This window comes from Amphiura filiformis, chromosome 1 (genome assembly GCF_039555335.1).
Source record: "Amphiura filiformis chromosome 1, Afil_fr2py, whole genome shotgun sequence".
NCBI classification, from domain to species: domain Eukaryota; kingdom Metazoa; phylum Echinodermata; class Ophiuroidea; order Amphilepidida; family Amphiuridae; genus Amphiura; species Amphiura filiformis.
The window spans coordinates 71,795,124-71,811,929 of record NC_092628.1 but is presented as its reverse complement, the minus strand read 5'-3'; the positions used below and the strand labels follow the sequence as shown (position 1 = coordinate 71,811,929).

The window sequence follows — 16,806 nt, the reverse complement described above, 5'->3', positions numbered from 1 at the left end:
AGAACTGCGACTCTGGATGAATGCAATGCGCAAATAAGCTAAAAATGAACAGCGACCAAACAGAATTTTTATGCACTTTCCTTGCTGGATCCAACCATAGCCAGATGGCCTTCAAAAGCTTTGAAATCTCCATCCAACTCAATTGTGGGTCCATTGTATATGATGCAACTGTAATATTTTTCGTCTGTGCCCCCGAAATTTTATTTTGCCCCCCTGACCAAAAAAGCTTGCTACGCCCCTGAAATGCTCACAACCTCGCACTCAGTCATAGCCTATACCTATTAACAAAGCAAGGGAACTCCCTCATTTCTTCTGATTCTAACCTCCGAATTTGAAACATCAGAAAATTGCCGGCAGCGACATTTGGATACTGACAAATGTGTTTTTTCCTTTTTCATACATTTTGTACCGTGGCAATTTGTATGTTTAAATCAATAAACACTTTAATTGTATATGTACACCACGCATGTATATTATACCTAATAGGAGGGAGCCCCCACCCTTACACTGTCCACTGCACACAACACGCATACCGTCAATTAGTCCGTCAAGGGACCCACGAGTGCGTTAGTCACGATCACGCGGTAAGGTGTGGATTGAATGCACTCGTGGGTCCTTTCTTAAAGGACTACCATCAACAGAAATTGACATCCAAAGACCTTTTGCATTGTCATTTACATTATTTCCCGCAATCAACCAACATTTCTGTGCTGGTTCGGTTCTAGGTTTAATCACTGGTTATCATTTTTTGTGCCAGTGTTTGTAAAATGTAAATTCCCTTCCAGTCTCCTGGCCTTCCCAATCAAAATATTTACAAGCCACCATCTTTTAATTTCATGCATCAAAATGTTTCAGTACATTTTGACCTCTTGTATTTTTGTCACATCGACCGCTGAATCACACATACTTTGTACGTGTTATAAGCTATTTTGCTCGTAGCAATCTCCTTTTCCGCAAAGGAAACCGGCTTTAGATGGATATCCATGTTTAACCCCCCTCGACACACACGCCCACATCCAATTGGTCGAAAATTACATTTTCAAACAAAAAAATAAAAATATAACATCATTTCATTATTGTATTTGAAATTTACTTTAAAATGGTTTTAAATAAGTACTAACATATGCAGTCTTGGCCCTTTGGTTCTTGAGAGCTTTTTGTTATTTTTTTTAAATATTAAAAACAATCTACCTGGAGCATTTATACTTTTCAATATCTTCATATCCTTGAGGCGAGGTTTTCTTGAACTGAACGACCTTAGTGAACTTCTTATTACAGACCAGACAATAACTGTCTTGCCCGAGGGAACCACTTTGAAGTCGGTTTCCGTCGCACTTTAAATTAATTTTCTATCGACACAATTTGTTCGTTATTTCTAGAATGTTAAAAGTTGAATTTTTTAACATTTGTTGGGATTAATGAACCAAAACAAAATAAGAACCCTTTGTATGTTTGTGATAATTGATTTAGCAGGCGTGTGGATGGTGTGTTCGGTACGGTTCGGTGTAATTAAGTTATCCGATTCTTAAAAAAATACATAAATCGGTCAGTCCTTTTTCGTCATCGGGAAACTATATCAGCTTATATCAGCAGTGTATGACTGTGTTTTGAGCGGCTGTGACGAATACAAAATGCGGTGCCGTGTCCTTACATATGGAGTGTAGCTCATTTGTTTGTATTAACCAGATTTGAAGAAACAATTATTTGAAAAGTGAATCGAGGAGCTAATCAAGGCCGTTGTTATTTTCATACTAATTGTGAAACGACATTGTACCTTGGCTAACAACAGCAAAACAATGGAAACGACTTTTCACAAATTTGATACGGTCTATCGTTCTTAAGATTGAGAGCCTTCAAAATATGTAGCGGCAACTGGACAGAATTATTCCTGCATTAACTACAAAATCGCACTGCGTGTAATACAGATATTCTTATTCTTGAAGAGCTTTGAAGAACGCAAGATGGAATTTTGTATCATTTTAAGGTACTTTGTCTGGAGTTTAGTTGGTGTCATTGTTTATGGTGTGGAATTACCGATATCAAAGAGATCTATACACGAAGCAGCTCAAAAAGACACAGATGTATCATCGGCAGATGAACCAAAAAGGAATCCAGAATGTGTTCCTGACCATTCTCAGGTAATTACTGGTAAAACACTTTAAACGCTTCACCCCTCCTCCCAACCACCATGGAAAACAATTGATTTTCTTTTTGTTAATTGAACATAATTGCAGCAAATGGGAAAAGTCTGATAATAACTAACACTGAAATTTTAATATTTTGGTACAACATGCAATGAAGATAGGGATTTAAGTTTTTTCGTAAATATATATTTAACAAAATTAATGTCACTGTGTGTCATTCCGTGCAAACATTTTGAACAATTATTATTACTAATTTTTAAATATGTTGTAATATTAATTACGATAAATATTTAGAAACAAGGCAGCCTTTCACTACTTTTTATTGACCTATATCATCATGCATAATTATATTTGCAGTTCCTACAGTTTTGAATGAAGTGACATTCTGAGAAATGCTAGATTAATTTCATTTGTCTTTGTCGTCTTAAAAAAATGCAGGAACAAAATGTAAGGTTGATGTTTTGTGATTGCATTTTCGTAACATACTAGCAATTATGTTAGTTAATTAAAAATAGCTTGAATAGTGCTCGTATTAAATTGTGGAGCCGACGATGTAAACACACATAACACGTTATAATGTATGTAATAGGCCTATTAATTTCAAGAGAGCGTGATTTGCCCAACCTCACCGGGGCTCGAACTCGGGACCTCTTGGCACTGAAGTCCGATGCTTAGCCATTGAACACATTCTTACCTTCACCTTGTAAACATGATTAGAAGCTAAATAGTATGTATCAAATTCCTGGACATCAATTATCAATAACTAAACATTATCACATTATCCAGCAATACTCTATAAACATACCGTAAAAACTCGATAGTTAGCATATGTGCTTACACATGAAATTGAAAACATGAAATTGTACCAAAGTCCGGCGCTCTAAACCAATTGAGCTGATGGGGTTGAGACACACATTTGCAGATTTACTTGTTCGTATATAACTATATATGTGTATCGATGATTTGCTCAAAACCCTTTACACTTTTGTGGATGGTTTGCATGTTTTAAAAGCGCTCGATAATATATATGCCAAGTATCGAGTATTTACGGTATATAGCCAAGTAAAGTTAACGCACTTACAAAGTGAGGCAAAGAATGTGTTCAGAAAAGTGTCTGAATGCTAAACATTGTCAGTAGGCGCTAACTTGACTACCAATATATAAAAAAAACAGAAGAAAAAAAGCAGAAATAACAAATGGCTGAACATGAAAGACAGAGTACCATGCCTAGCACCGTGACCACTGTACACTCTAATTTCTTATTCATTAAAAATATAATCCATACTCATTGAATTTTTCCCGTAACTATTCGTTTTGATGAGATATACTGTTCATGTGTTCATTTTGATTAGGTATAATCACTTTGAACCGACAATCTTATCAAAACGAATAGTTTCCGTTTTATTTTAACAAGTAACTATTCAAATTGACAAGATCTCCAACTCATTATTTGACAAAATTACCCATTTCATTTTGACAGGATTTTGTTATGTCCCTCTCTGAGAAGATAAACTAAACTTGATCGTCCATTTTGAGGGTCATAGACTCAAAATAATGCTGTAAGTTGGTAACCCCCTTTGTTGGATTCACGGCAGTCAAAATTAGTGAGCCTACCTATGGGTTACCAACTTTTTATACTAAATGCTTTTAATCTGAAATCTGATTTACTCAAATCTTGTCTAGTCTAAACCGTACGACTCGGTCAATGGACTTTAGCAATTCTGTTACTAGTGATCAGAGTCTAAATATAGTCTGGTAACTAAGTAAAATCAGGTCATATAGGCTACTCGTCGGACTACACCAAAATACAGAGCATAAATGATATGGGGATTATGATCGAGCGGCCAGAGCCGGGTGGGGGGAGGGGTGTTAGCCTGAGTCCCTGGCCTCTCACTCGCAAAATGGCGGACAAACATGGCGGCGGCTCGTTACAGCACAGTGCAACGGCCGTGCGTATATTCGAGACTGGAGGATTTAGTCTAGGAGGGGTGTTACTTACGTATATAACTAGTGTACATACGAGGATGCCGTTCTAATGGGTCGCTCTTTTGCAAACAAAATCCCTAAACATAAAATTACATAATACGGTATCTCAAGAACCACAATACCTTAAGCAATTTTTACAATTGCATGTTTTGCATTCCATACCCATTCAAATCTTCCAGATGTAATTTTTCATTAATCCCCTAATCTAGACAATGAAAATGTATTTTTTGAAGGTCTAGCGACCATGACTACTCCGTCGCACCTTAAAAATCATTTCAGATCACGTATTGTTTTGTGTATCAAATGCCACAATTAAGCTTATCAATAATTCTGATAACTGCACAATAGTATAATTTACTTTGCATTAAATAAACAAAATCCAAAATAATTTACTTTGCACATCTCACTTCCCTGATTAAATAAACAATATCCAAGCAAACGATAAATAATAAATAAACTAAGGCGATGACTTTTTCAACTCTGAGAGCTCCTGGTTGTCATGGTTGTGTAATGTGTTATCTATTGGCTATGGGCAGACAGGAAATCCAGCTCGCACTTTACTGTCAGATTACATTCTCAAAAAAAAAGTAAGAAACTTTGAGGTATACATGTCATATCTATAACCCGTTATAACATGCAGGCATAGACAAATCACCATCATGACCCTCAAACGTACCAATTTTCCTTTATAAGTAGGCCTATATCAAATCTAAATCTGACCCTATATATATTTCCTCCTTTTGACCATGCAGCTGTCGTATTTTAACACTTTTTTCTGACCATCCCCTTACCACTGTCTCTCTGGTATGTCTTGACGACATGAGACTGAACCCAATCCGAGATCGTCGTTATACTGGATTGAGCAATTGCTTGGACGCTTACTCCCGTTTATCCGGGCGTTTATCAGACTAAGATATGAGAACATTGGTTTATTAAAGATTGCCTATCTTGCTTGACACATTTTGAAGCTTCTTGACAAGATAATGTAGTGATATACCTGTGTAGGATCTTAGCAGCAGTGCTTTTGAACGACTTATTTATAGAACTTTGGAGTATATAGGTATTTTACCGCCAGTGCATGATGATGCGAAAAACTTTTCGTCTCGATTTACTTTTGCCGCAGTTTTTGTTTGTGAACTATTTGACAGTTTTAACACACGGTGCTCATTTTGGTTTTGGTCATCGTTCTGCAGGTCCGTTTGTTTGTGGAGTAAATGTTCAGGTAGGCATGGTTGTATATATAGTATTGAATGATTATTAACATGATTAATCAGATTCCATGTATACTCAATATTCAAGCAAGATGGAACTCAAGTTTAAGAAGTGGCGATTGTAAACCAACATCAGAAAATAAAGTCTTTGGTTTTTAACTTATTTACTCGAAAATCAGTTTGAGAGTTTTATATTGTCTAGCAACGAAACGTAATGAAATGGAGCTGATGACATAAGTATATCATACAGTTGTCGCTAATTAAAAGACATGCGTTAAGGTTCTTCCAATCTTGTTTTTTTTTTGCTAGGCTACTGGTTGTAAAATGGAAGAAGATACATATTTGATATTAAAAAATGTTACGAGTAAAAAGTGCCACTTATACAAGTTAGGCTACTGGTTGTAAAATGGAAGAAGATACATATATTTGATATTAAAAATGTTAGGAGTAAAAAGTGCCACTTATACAAGTCATGTTTAATGACATTATCACTCAAGTTAAAATCTGGAAGCGGATATTTGGGTGATTGACAGCCCAAAGGAAGGAGATATTATATGACCCTTCCCCACGCGCGATAAACATTGAACCAAACGCGGTATTCATGCAATTGTCGGAAATTAAAATTGATGATAAAGAAAATATGTACAGAAAAAATTAAGAAAATAATGAGAAACTAAAAAGTGTAAGCCTATATATGCACCCCAAAGAGTAAAAATCACTCCAAAAAGAGCGAATTACATTTCAAAAGAGAGAATTTCACTCCAAAAGAGTAAAATGGGCACTCTTAAAAGTGCCATATAGGTCTATAAGGACTGAATAGCTCTTTTTGGAGTAATCCTTTACCTTTATAGGCCTATATGGCTCCTTCAAATAGTGACATTTCTTTCTTTCGCAGTGAAATTCGTCATGAATTACTTACATTTTCCCCCAAACATTTTTTTAAATGTTCTGTCGTGTTTTAAGTATAATGAATCCATACTTATGTCACCTTTGAAACTTATGGTAATATGAAGTTCAAAGAGCTCATGAAAAGCTCTCACATAATGTGATCTTTTTGGAAATTGCGTTTATTTTCCATTTCATAATTTTGTGATATACGGGTTGTTATCTTATCAGTGTATCTCACACAATCACAACATTTGCACAAAACTTATAAACATGTACATCTTAAAATGCTTTTATATTTCCCTGGCGTCTTTTACCACCACCCACCATCCCGGCATGTGTTTATTTGAAGTGCAACATAATACACAAAGATGACATTTATCGGATTCAGGTATCCTGTGGTTTTCACGGGTCATTGTCACGGATACGAACTGTGAAATCTAATGATGATGCACGGTGAAAATCAAGTTCAACCATTATCATATAGAAAAGAAGACGCCATGGAAAATCAAAATGTTAAAGTCACATCACTTTCCTGCTGAATATATAAGTGGAGGTGCGATAATTATGTGCATACCTCGAGGTGAAGTTGGGGTGAGGGCAAACAATTATTAAAACAATTACGATCCAAATTAAGAGGAGAGGGGTAATCGGGTTTGGCAGGTCAAATGAGGGACAAGCAACTTTGACTACGGATTTTAGTGATAATTTAATATTTTAAGTCGTGAAACGGTGTATGAAATCTGCGAAAACGTTCAGATATGCAAAATGCCGGCAAAATGTCGCTTTTGAATACGTTTTTGGAGTTTGACAATGTTTGTTTTATATCTAAAGCGGCAAAGCTTTACAAAAGTGCAAAGTTCTATCGATTTCACTAAAAAGTTGAAACACAAATGCTGCTTTCATTAAAATTTGATATTTCCAATTATTACAAACGAGTAGATCTTTAAACAATATCCGATCTTGTAAAAGAAGGTAATTTGAACGTATAGTAAATCCTATTGTATCTGCCTAAGGTCGAATTTGTTTCCAATTTGTTACCAGACTGCCCCATGGAACCAATATAATAGGGAACTTAATAAAATATATAATATGTACACCTGGATGAAACCTACTGGACGCGAGTAACCTTCTGAACTTGGTAATGATAACAAACGGAGATGGAGTTACCTCTAAGTAAGAGATATATTAAATGCTATCCCGTCATGCACTTTAACCTGAAGTTCAATGCGTTGCATGATAATGTTGACCAGAACATATTGGTGCTATTCAGATTGGGTCCATCGAGGTGCCGATTTGCCGAACCCCGCCCATTCAGTTTCGTAGGTAATTTTGCCGAAAATTGGCACCCACAACAGGATTTTTAGTAGCTTTTAGTTAAGATAGGGTAGTATAATTTACTGATTTTATAGTAATAAATTCCCGTATGCCTTATATAGGCCCTATGTAATTCATCCCAGCTCAACATAAGAAGTAGGCCTATACTAACGGTCACCAAATTTGAGGAGAATTTCCGGACACAAATTTCGGAATAAAATGACACAGGGAGAATTTATCATGTTTATGTATCTTTGATTTGATCTACCTCCAAACCAATAATTTTAACCGGCAAAAGAGAATTCTGTCAGCTCAGAGCTATAGATTTTGATCTAGACTGCCATAAAAGTTTACACCCGGTGAATTCTGGGAAGACATACTATTCAACATCTACCTCTCCATATTCTATCTCTACTGTCACGTCTATTCTGCCATGAGCTCATGACAAAAACATCACACGTCTGTAGCCGGTCTTGTCAAATTTGCTCTAAGATGATAGATGCCTATGCATGTGAATGAAGCGCTCTGGAATCTGGCAATTGAGGGAACAATCCTACTTGGGGACTGGTCACAATTATCTTGCGTACTTTGGAATAATAAGTTTGAAGTCACCCATATAAAGATAGTAGACTATCCAGTGGGAGTAGGGGACATTTGGAGGAGAGTGCCCCCGACAAAAAATAAAGAGAAAGGTTCCCCTCGGACAAATAATGAAAGAGAAAATCGGGAAGGAAAAGGAAAAGAAAAGAGGCAAGGAGCCTGTTTCCACCAAAGTTCATCCGGATCATGGGCTAAAAAAGTGTAAAACACCAAATTTTACCTTGTCCAAATAAAGTTCCTTTTTTGGAAACTCGGAAGACTTTTACATGTAGTCTCTCTAAAAGAAACCCGCTAAAGTACATATTCAAAATGATGCAACCGTAATATATATTTTTTAATACAGTTTTTCATTTGTATTTTTGTTTATTTTCAGGTTCATGATATTGGAACAGTATATCGGCACAATCTACCCGAGAGCACAGAGAGTCAGCATTCAGGACGGTGTCCTCCGGCGCCTAATGAACTGATGCCAGAAGCATGCGATGTGTGTATGTGTTGGTCTGATTCCCAATGCGGACCTGATCAGAAATGCTGTTATAATGGTTGTATGCAGACGTGTTTGCACAAAGTAAAACCGCCACCTGGTAAGACTACGTTAATATATTCGTTGCCATAAGGCCCTTTGGTATTACAATTAGTGGTGATCAGTATTCCTTATTGAAATCAATATAGCCCCACGTTTGACCATATATTTTAAATGGTTTGACTCGGCAAGATATAGGAATGCGTCCAAATCCGGGTCCAAATCTTGAAGAAAAATAAAATAATAAATAAAACTGCTTTGAATTTGGTTACTGATGGGCTAAAATACTCTTGAAATTACTCAATTGGCATGATCATCATGATTGCATCAATGAGTAGGCCTATCTTTGATTGTATGGTCCACGGGGATGCAACACCATGGTGGTGATGAGTAAAGTGTTGTTGGTTTAGGGCGGAGAGAAGCCAGATAATGATGATTATCATGACGACGACGACCACAATGATAATCATATAGTGGACTTACGGTGTGTTTTCTGGAAAGGAAAACCGACACCTGGTAAAACTACTTTGTGCTGCGTGTGTGCACGTTGATACAGCACTTAACGTTTTATAGTCCAATGCAGTGGTACAGCGATGGGCTGCGAATGAGGGCCAGCGAACCTTATATTTTCGGTCTATAGAGAACCTAAATAAGTACTAAATTTAAACTTCGAATATTATGATGGTCAGCTACGCCACTGCGATCCATACACCATCCCCCAATGTTAGACCATATGCATAATATGTTTCTGACCAAATTTAATCTCATACAGGTTAGCATAAAAATTTACAATTTTCGCGTGCGCATTTATTTGTCCAGGTTAATGTCATATTTTACCCATTTAGCTTAAAATCAATGATGCCCAATAATCGTAATTCTACTTTCCTTACTAAGCTGACTCCGCCCCTCATTTGTATAAACGAATCCGAATCGGTCTAAAACAACGTTTACCCCTTTTAAGATATACAAGACACTTCGTCGACATATTTATATAAATTATCTCGTTCTCCCCAATGAAACTATGGTAGTTTCATCCATTGATCATTTAGTTCGTTTATGAGCCATTTTGTTGTCTTTGTTGGCAGTACTATGATATTCATAATTTACCCATTCGTTTTTTTGTTTTGTTTAATTTGCAGTACTTGATTGGTTAATAGAACCCACAAGGCGACCTCTTATTAAAGGTAAGCACTGAGACCGAAAACGTCCTAATAAAGATAAAATGTCACATTTTGCATTTTCGGTAGTTTTTGTTTGTACTCTTTCGCTGGGATCACTTTAGTTTCTTATGTAATTGTATTGTTTCAATTAAAACGCCAAACAAACAAACAAACAACATGCAACAGGGCCTGCATGAAAAGTCTATGGAACTGGAATACCAAAATCTCTCTGGGCTGATATATCGTAATCAAAGGCAATGGCAAATGAGATTAAGGTTACTGTAAGTGTAATATCATTCATTGTATAAACGATAGTTGCAATCATTTTGCGGCATTTCGATTCTCAGTTAAGGGATGGGGTATGAACGTTTGGACAGTATTTATTGTGGGACATTAGAGCACATCAGACATATCGAATTGCATTCTGAATACGAAGAATGTCCTTCTGATATCAAATAATTTTGACTTTTGAAATTTGCAATGTAATACACATTTTATGGCAAATGATTAAAAATTGATATTTTTGATATTAAACAGTACTCGAAATAAACTTTATAAATCTGATGATTTATACTTAAAGTGTATGTAGGTGGGATGAAAAGCCAACAAGCAATTGAAAATTTTCACCTTTCGTATGGTAGATATGGATTTTGTCCCCAAAACACCAAAAAGGTCTTTTAGGGGAAAAAATCCATATCTTCAATAAAATTCGGCTTTTCCTCCCAGCTACATACACTTTAAGAATATATCGTTAGATTTATAAAATTTACTTCGAGGACTGTTATATATCAAGAATGTGAAAATATCAAATTTTAAATCAAAAATTATTTGATATCAGAAAGAATCTTCGTATTCAGAATGCAATTTCGATATGCCTGATGTGCTCTCATGTCCCACAAAAATACTGTCGAAACGCTCATTCCAGATCCCTTAATAATAATATTTCTCTATTGCTGCAACGTAGTAAACATCAGGCAAGGGATGAAATCAAAACTCGAACGGCGGTTGACCGCCGGTTTCTATTGTTCTAAACAATGGAAACCCGACGGAACCGGCAGTCAACCGGCGGTCGAGTTTTGTTTTCATCCTAAGTTAGTTCAGAATGTAAAACAATAATGTATTATTTTCCACCCATAGGAAATACTTGGCTGATGCCTGGTCCAGAAACACAAGATACTGGTATGTATTTAAGTCAGGAATAAGCAAAAAAAAATGTTTGTCTACAGTAACTGAACAATGAATATTTATGTGCTGTATAAATTAATTCGATACAAAAATTATATATCTGTGAATCATACTCTCTTAAATTGACCAATTGAAATATGTAAATCTTTTAACAGTTGATGATAGGAATTAATCTAATAGATTGAAAAATAGATTGATGGATTTTTAGTTGATTCTTACTCTTTTTCATCCCCAATCAAGTGTAAATATGCTCCCAAATGGCATGCGTTGCATATTATGAGATTTTAAACTTTTTAGAGTCAATTATTTTCAATTGCAAAGGATTTGTCCTAACTTCAGTTGGTAAAAGGTTGAAAACAATGCAATTGTATCCTTTCAACTGAATATTCAATTGGAAATGATTTGACCTCAATCGTTCACTTCTTTTGATTGATTAAAAATTCAAATCATTCGACATCGGCAAAAAAATATTAAATTGAAAAATTAAGAGAGCACCTCATGATCAATTTCAGCGACAAATACTATTTTGGCTTATGTCATTAGTAATTTATTAAAGGTCTTGGAATTTTTCCCAGTCTGAACTTAAAATCAAGAACAGTATACATACCAAAATATAATTTAATGGGGAAAAACAAAAGTGACTTGTCAACTGACCAACCAAACAATTAAAATCAGTTTCGTGATTTGCTTACAATTTTGGAAAAATCGCGTTCCAATCGGCAAGTTTGCGTAAAAGACAGTTGACAACCAGCTTATTTTTGTTAATGGGGCCATATGCTGAACTTGAATTTGTTGTTGGGCAAGCAGTATTTTGAGACCGTGACCCTCAAAAATACCTCCCAAATGAACATGTAGGGGAAAAATTAAGTTGATTCCAAAAACATTTTCAAAAATGCATACCTCAAATTATTTGTCTAGCGTGTACCTATAGTTCTTAAAAGAAGTCATGGGACACAACGTAAGGTCTGAGGACGATTTGCTTGCTTAAAAGTCAAAGTTGTTCCAATGTTCGTAAAAAAATGAGCCAAATTGCTGGTCTAGCTTAGAGGTTTCAGAAAAAGAATAGTTTGCACTATCTGCGATGTCTAGTTAGCATGTTACACATTTTAAAGTCTAGTTAGCATGTTACACATTTTAAAAATAGTTAAGATATGTTTTAAAAATAGTTAAGATATGTAGGATTCAATGGTATTTGTATTAATTTATTATCAATATTCTGTACGTCACATCGCATGATCGCAGATAGATAGTAAAAACTAACCTGTTCCTGAATCCTTTAAACTCAAGGAACAGTTTGCCTCCATTTTACGAAAATCCGAGCAACTTTATTTTTTACCCCTGTACAACATGCAAGTTGTCCTTAAACCAGTTGAGCCTGATAACTTGGTAACAATATATACACGCACATTATGTTACATTTTTGTGATCCTTTGGGCCAGACGAATAATTTGGGGTTTTCAGTGAATTTGGAGCACGTTTAATTTTTGCCCCCTGTATGATCCTGTAGGGGTTTGGGGTCTTTTTTTTACAACTTGGCAGACAAAATATTTGAATTTGGCATTAGGGGAACTTGTCGCTAAATAAGCACATAATTTTCAAAATAGAACTAGTCTACTGGTACAGTAGGGTCCTTGATATCTTTTATAAATAATTATTTATACCTTAATTTCACAAGCAAAGTTTAACAAGAAAACTACAAAAATGGTGACGGAAATTGGGAATGGATTTGATAAAATGTCTTACAAACTCAGATTATTTATAGCTTTAAATTATTACTACCTATTCCAGAAAAATCCAGAGCTATTTTTTTTATTAACAAATATAATCCTGTTTTGCCAAATGAAACGGCTAACTCTAAATCTTTTAGTTAAGTCTGAGGGAAAATGTGCTAAAAACATGCAATTTTGCACGATTTCTTACAATTGCAGTCGCAAACTTCAAATTAATGTTAACTTTGATAATTGGTTATTAAAGATATTAGAAAATTTTGTTTACCAAAAATTAGATTGTATAACCTGAAAATAGTCTAAGTATAGGTTTTTGGGCTTGATTGTCACAACACATGAAAAACACCCTAAAAACGCATGTTTTTGGCTCTTATTTCTAAAAATTGGCCCAATATTAAAATTTGACTTTTATTGCCAATTTGAACTAAAGGACTAGGATTTAGCTATGTTTCATTTGGCAAAACAGGATAATATTTGTTAATCCTAAAATACTAGTGCTATATTTTCTGGAGTAGACCACAATTGAAGTGTTGGTTAAATCTATTTGTCACCAATGTGTTTCTTTGCAGCAGAGACTTGCAGTACATCAATCGAAGATGGAGTATCTCCTTACAATGTCCTACAGGATATGTGTGTTCCATACAGGACTTAGGGGATCCAGCTAATGGTATACCAAATAGAGGAATATGTGTCAAAGTATAATATAGACAATAGAATATCAAGCTACTGGAATTACTTGACATTATTTCCCAGGTCTGCAACACTTCTAATTTGATGCTTGAAAAAGTTGTTTGGTTCAGCAAAACCAGATGGTGAATAATTTATTTTTATTCGACAAAAATATCATGAATTGGATGAGCTTGTTTCAAAGGCATTTCAGATTTTGTTTTAATGAGGATATGAGGATACAAATTCTCAGCGTTAGGTAGAAACTTTTGTGAAATAAAACCACAGGAAAGTGGATAAAACATTTTGGAATACATAATAATATGTGCATAGAAAATATCACACAAAATCATAATGACTTGGGTATCTCATATTCTTAAAAAGACATACAAAATCATATAAATATTTAACTTTGTGGGACCTGTGAACAAAATATTGTATTGAAATATATTTATAAATGACAATTTTACAAGACCATTGATATGATATATATCATGCTGCACAAAATGTGTACTTTTATTTCTTATTGTTGACTCAAAATATTATACAAATCAGAAAAATAAACTTGTATGTGAGATAAAGTGTGTGTTTATTGATTTATTCCCAATATCATATGTTGATATCTAAGAGTCCAACGATTTATATTGCAAAATAGATACAAAAATATAATTAAAGTGTGCTAAGGATTCGGTTTTAGAATTACTTGCTAGAAACAAGAGCATATACCCAAATATGTGATTCGATCAAGGGAAATGAGTCAAATGTCACTAATATATTTTGAGATATTGGCATAGAAACTGTTAAAATTTCTTTGGTTTATATTGTTTTCAGTGATTGATAAACTGATGCAACTTTGCAAAAAGTTGTATCAACATGGGGTTTTCAGTTTCTGAAAGCAAACTCATTTTCGACCAGGGTTGACATGTGACTCATTCCCCTTGATCATGTCACATATATATAATGATTATTTATGTGCTTTGGTAGTTCATGTTGATAGATTAACCCTAACCACCTAGGGGCTTTTTGGCGACGGGAAAGGAAAGAAGGAAAGAATAAAGAGAGAAAAGAAAGAAAGAAGTTGTTTGCTCTGGGTGGGATTCGAACCCGAGACCCCTCGCATGCCAAACACTCGGTCGGCGACACTTTGCCACGGGTCTTGGGCTTCGCTGGCCAGCTGAAACCGTGCCTATATATCACTTAGGGCGATTGCGTCATCACACCACGTGGGATGCATGCACGAACAGCGCATATATCGAGTAGTATTTTGTAGTATTCAGGAGGGTTAGGGTTAACAACATCAAAATCATGTTTAGTTTCTGCACACGTCCAACAGAGTTGCCAAGGACAATTAAACATCATTAATTGAGTACACAATGTGCACAATTTTCCACGTATAAAAACTATTACAAAATATTGTTCTTAATTCTTATAAAAAAGCACTGATTTTAATAAATAATTTGTTATAATATTTGTATACTATTTATACAACACTTGCATTATTTGCATAACATTTAAACACATACTTTGTTTCAATCATCTGTCTATCAGCTGCATAGTAGGGTAGCTGCAGGTAATATGGGACAGCAGGTAATATGGGACACCTGTTTTCATTTTAAGAAAAAGTAGCTTAGAGAAGGTACACACTTTAAGTTGATTTGTTAAGTGTTTAGAGACATCAATTGTGCTTCTAGAAATGCAGTTTTGGAGTCTGTGTATCAAACTCTTGGAAATCAATACCAAAAAGAGTGAAATTGCCCAAATATTTACGTCGTTTTTTTGGCCTGATATAAAATCAATGACGCCACATTTTATGATTGTGTATCCAAATACTCTGGTACTGAGGGTGCATTTGTCACTTTTTATGATCTTTAGGTGATGGGTTAAGCTTATCAGCAGGTAAAATTCCACTGAAAAGTGGCACTTTCCTTTATAAATGATTATTTTCTCTGATTTTCAACTGAATGGGTGCAGGTAATATGGGACACATAGGAAATTGTGTGCATTGTCAATGCGAAAAGCAAAACTATTTAGAAAATTGAATTTTCTTGTTGAAATTTGCATTTAACATTCAAAATCATGTAACAAAAATGTTTTTAGAACAAAAGAGTAATTTTCTGAACATTTTGATTTTCACCATAGAGATAACACAGTGTCCCATATTACCTGCACATGCAGGTAATATGGGACACTTGACGATGACGTCATTTTGACGTCATAGCGTCCAAACAAACATAAAAACAAGATAACATTGCCTGTTTTATTAATCTTAAAGGACAGGTTGTTCATCATAACAATCTCTTTTAGGCATATCTTCTATAGTTTTTATGCACATAAGCTAAACGTCCTTAATGGTCCCATATTACCTGCAGGTACCCTAGTATCCAATAATCAAAGCGGCTAATAAGGTTGACTTGTAATAAACTGCAAAGTTATAGTAAGTCCTTGAACCAATAATAGCTGAGCTGGTATTATTAGTGTCAGATACCAGGTTGCCTTGATATGGAGGGCCGGGAGCATTATCGACAACACATTGATCAGCATATACAGTAGTGGTTGCCTATCATCAAATTGGTGGAATAAAGACTACCGTACACCGTGCAACATTGTGTCCTATAGGAATGGTTTGTTGCAATTTAACTCATTTGATACAAAGACGTTTCATTTAGTGTGTCATTCATAACATGGCCACTATTCCTGACATTTGGTGAATAGCATACTTTATTATCCTTACCTAGTTCTGAAGATTGCAAAACAAACACAGAAACTAATCAGCATTGAAGAGATTAGATGCAAAATACACTTTGGCTGCCTGTATCATTTGTTATATCAATTCCCAATATCAATGTTATTATAATGCCGTAAAAACTCGATAGTTAGCATATGTGCTTACTATCGAGTGCTTTTAAAACATGCAAACATGAAGAGCCCCATCTACAAAAGTGTAAAGGGTTTTGAGCAAATCATTGATAGTTTGATACACAAAGTTATATACGAACAAGTCAACCTGCAAATGTGTGTCTCAACTCCATTAGCTCAGTAAAGCGCCAGACTTGTACATTTTCATGTTTTCAAAGCGCTCGATAGTAAGCAATATGCTAACTATCAAGTTTTTATGGTAAGCAATTGGAAAGGTATCTCGCTACACAACAATACACAACACAAGGCACAAAATCACACACTTAAAAATCTTTTGGATAACCACCTTTTGTGTCTGAATGTCTGAAGTATCCAATTACTCTTATGTTAGTCCACAAATCAAGGAATGTGAAATGCCAAGGACAAGTGTTCTTTCTAAGGATTTTGTTGTTGGGTCAATTTGACGATTTACTGAGATTTTTGGCCTAAGGAATTTTTTCCCAGTGCATAAAAATAGGGATTAAGAATAAAAAATTTCCTTTTTCT

The 16,806-nt window shown here is 35.1% G+C and overlaps 1 protein-coding gene across 3 annotated transcripts; it reads left to right on the top strand.

Moving 5' to 3' along the window:
- The first annotated feature begins 1,513 nt into the window (after positions 1-1,513).
- On the top strand, positions 1,514-13,442 carry LOC140152665 (WAP four-disulfide core domain protein 1-like). Of its 3 annotated transcripts, none has more exons than XM_072175126.1 (5): positions 1,514-2,138; positions 8,517-8,727; positions 9,806-9,850; positions 10,964-11,005; positions 13,311-13,442. In XM_072175126.1, the coding sequence occupies exons 1-5, from the start codon at positions 1,962-1,964 to the stop codon at positions 13,388-13,390; spliced, it is 555 nt and encodes a 184-aa protein (XP_072031227.1). In that variant the 5' UTR covers positions 1,514-1,961; the 3' UTR covers positions 13,391-13,442. The 3 variants fall into 3 exon arrangements, with proteins under 3 accessions (XP_072031227.1, XP_072031220.1, XP_072031235.1); XM_072175119.1 differs by having other exon boundaries at positions 1,525-2,138; positions 13,308-13,442; XM_072175134.1 differs by lacking the exon at positions 1,514-2,138 and adding an exon at positions 4,949-5,352 and having other exon boundaries at positions 13,308-13,442.
- Positions 13,443-16,806: the final 3,364 nt, after the last annotated feature.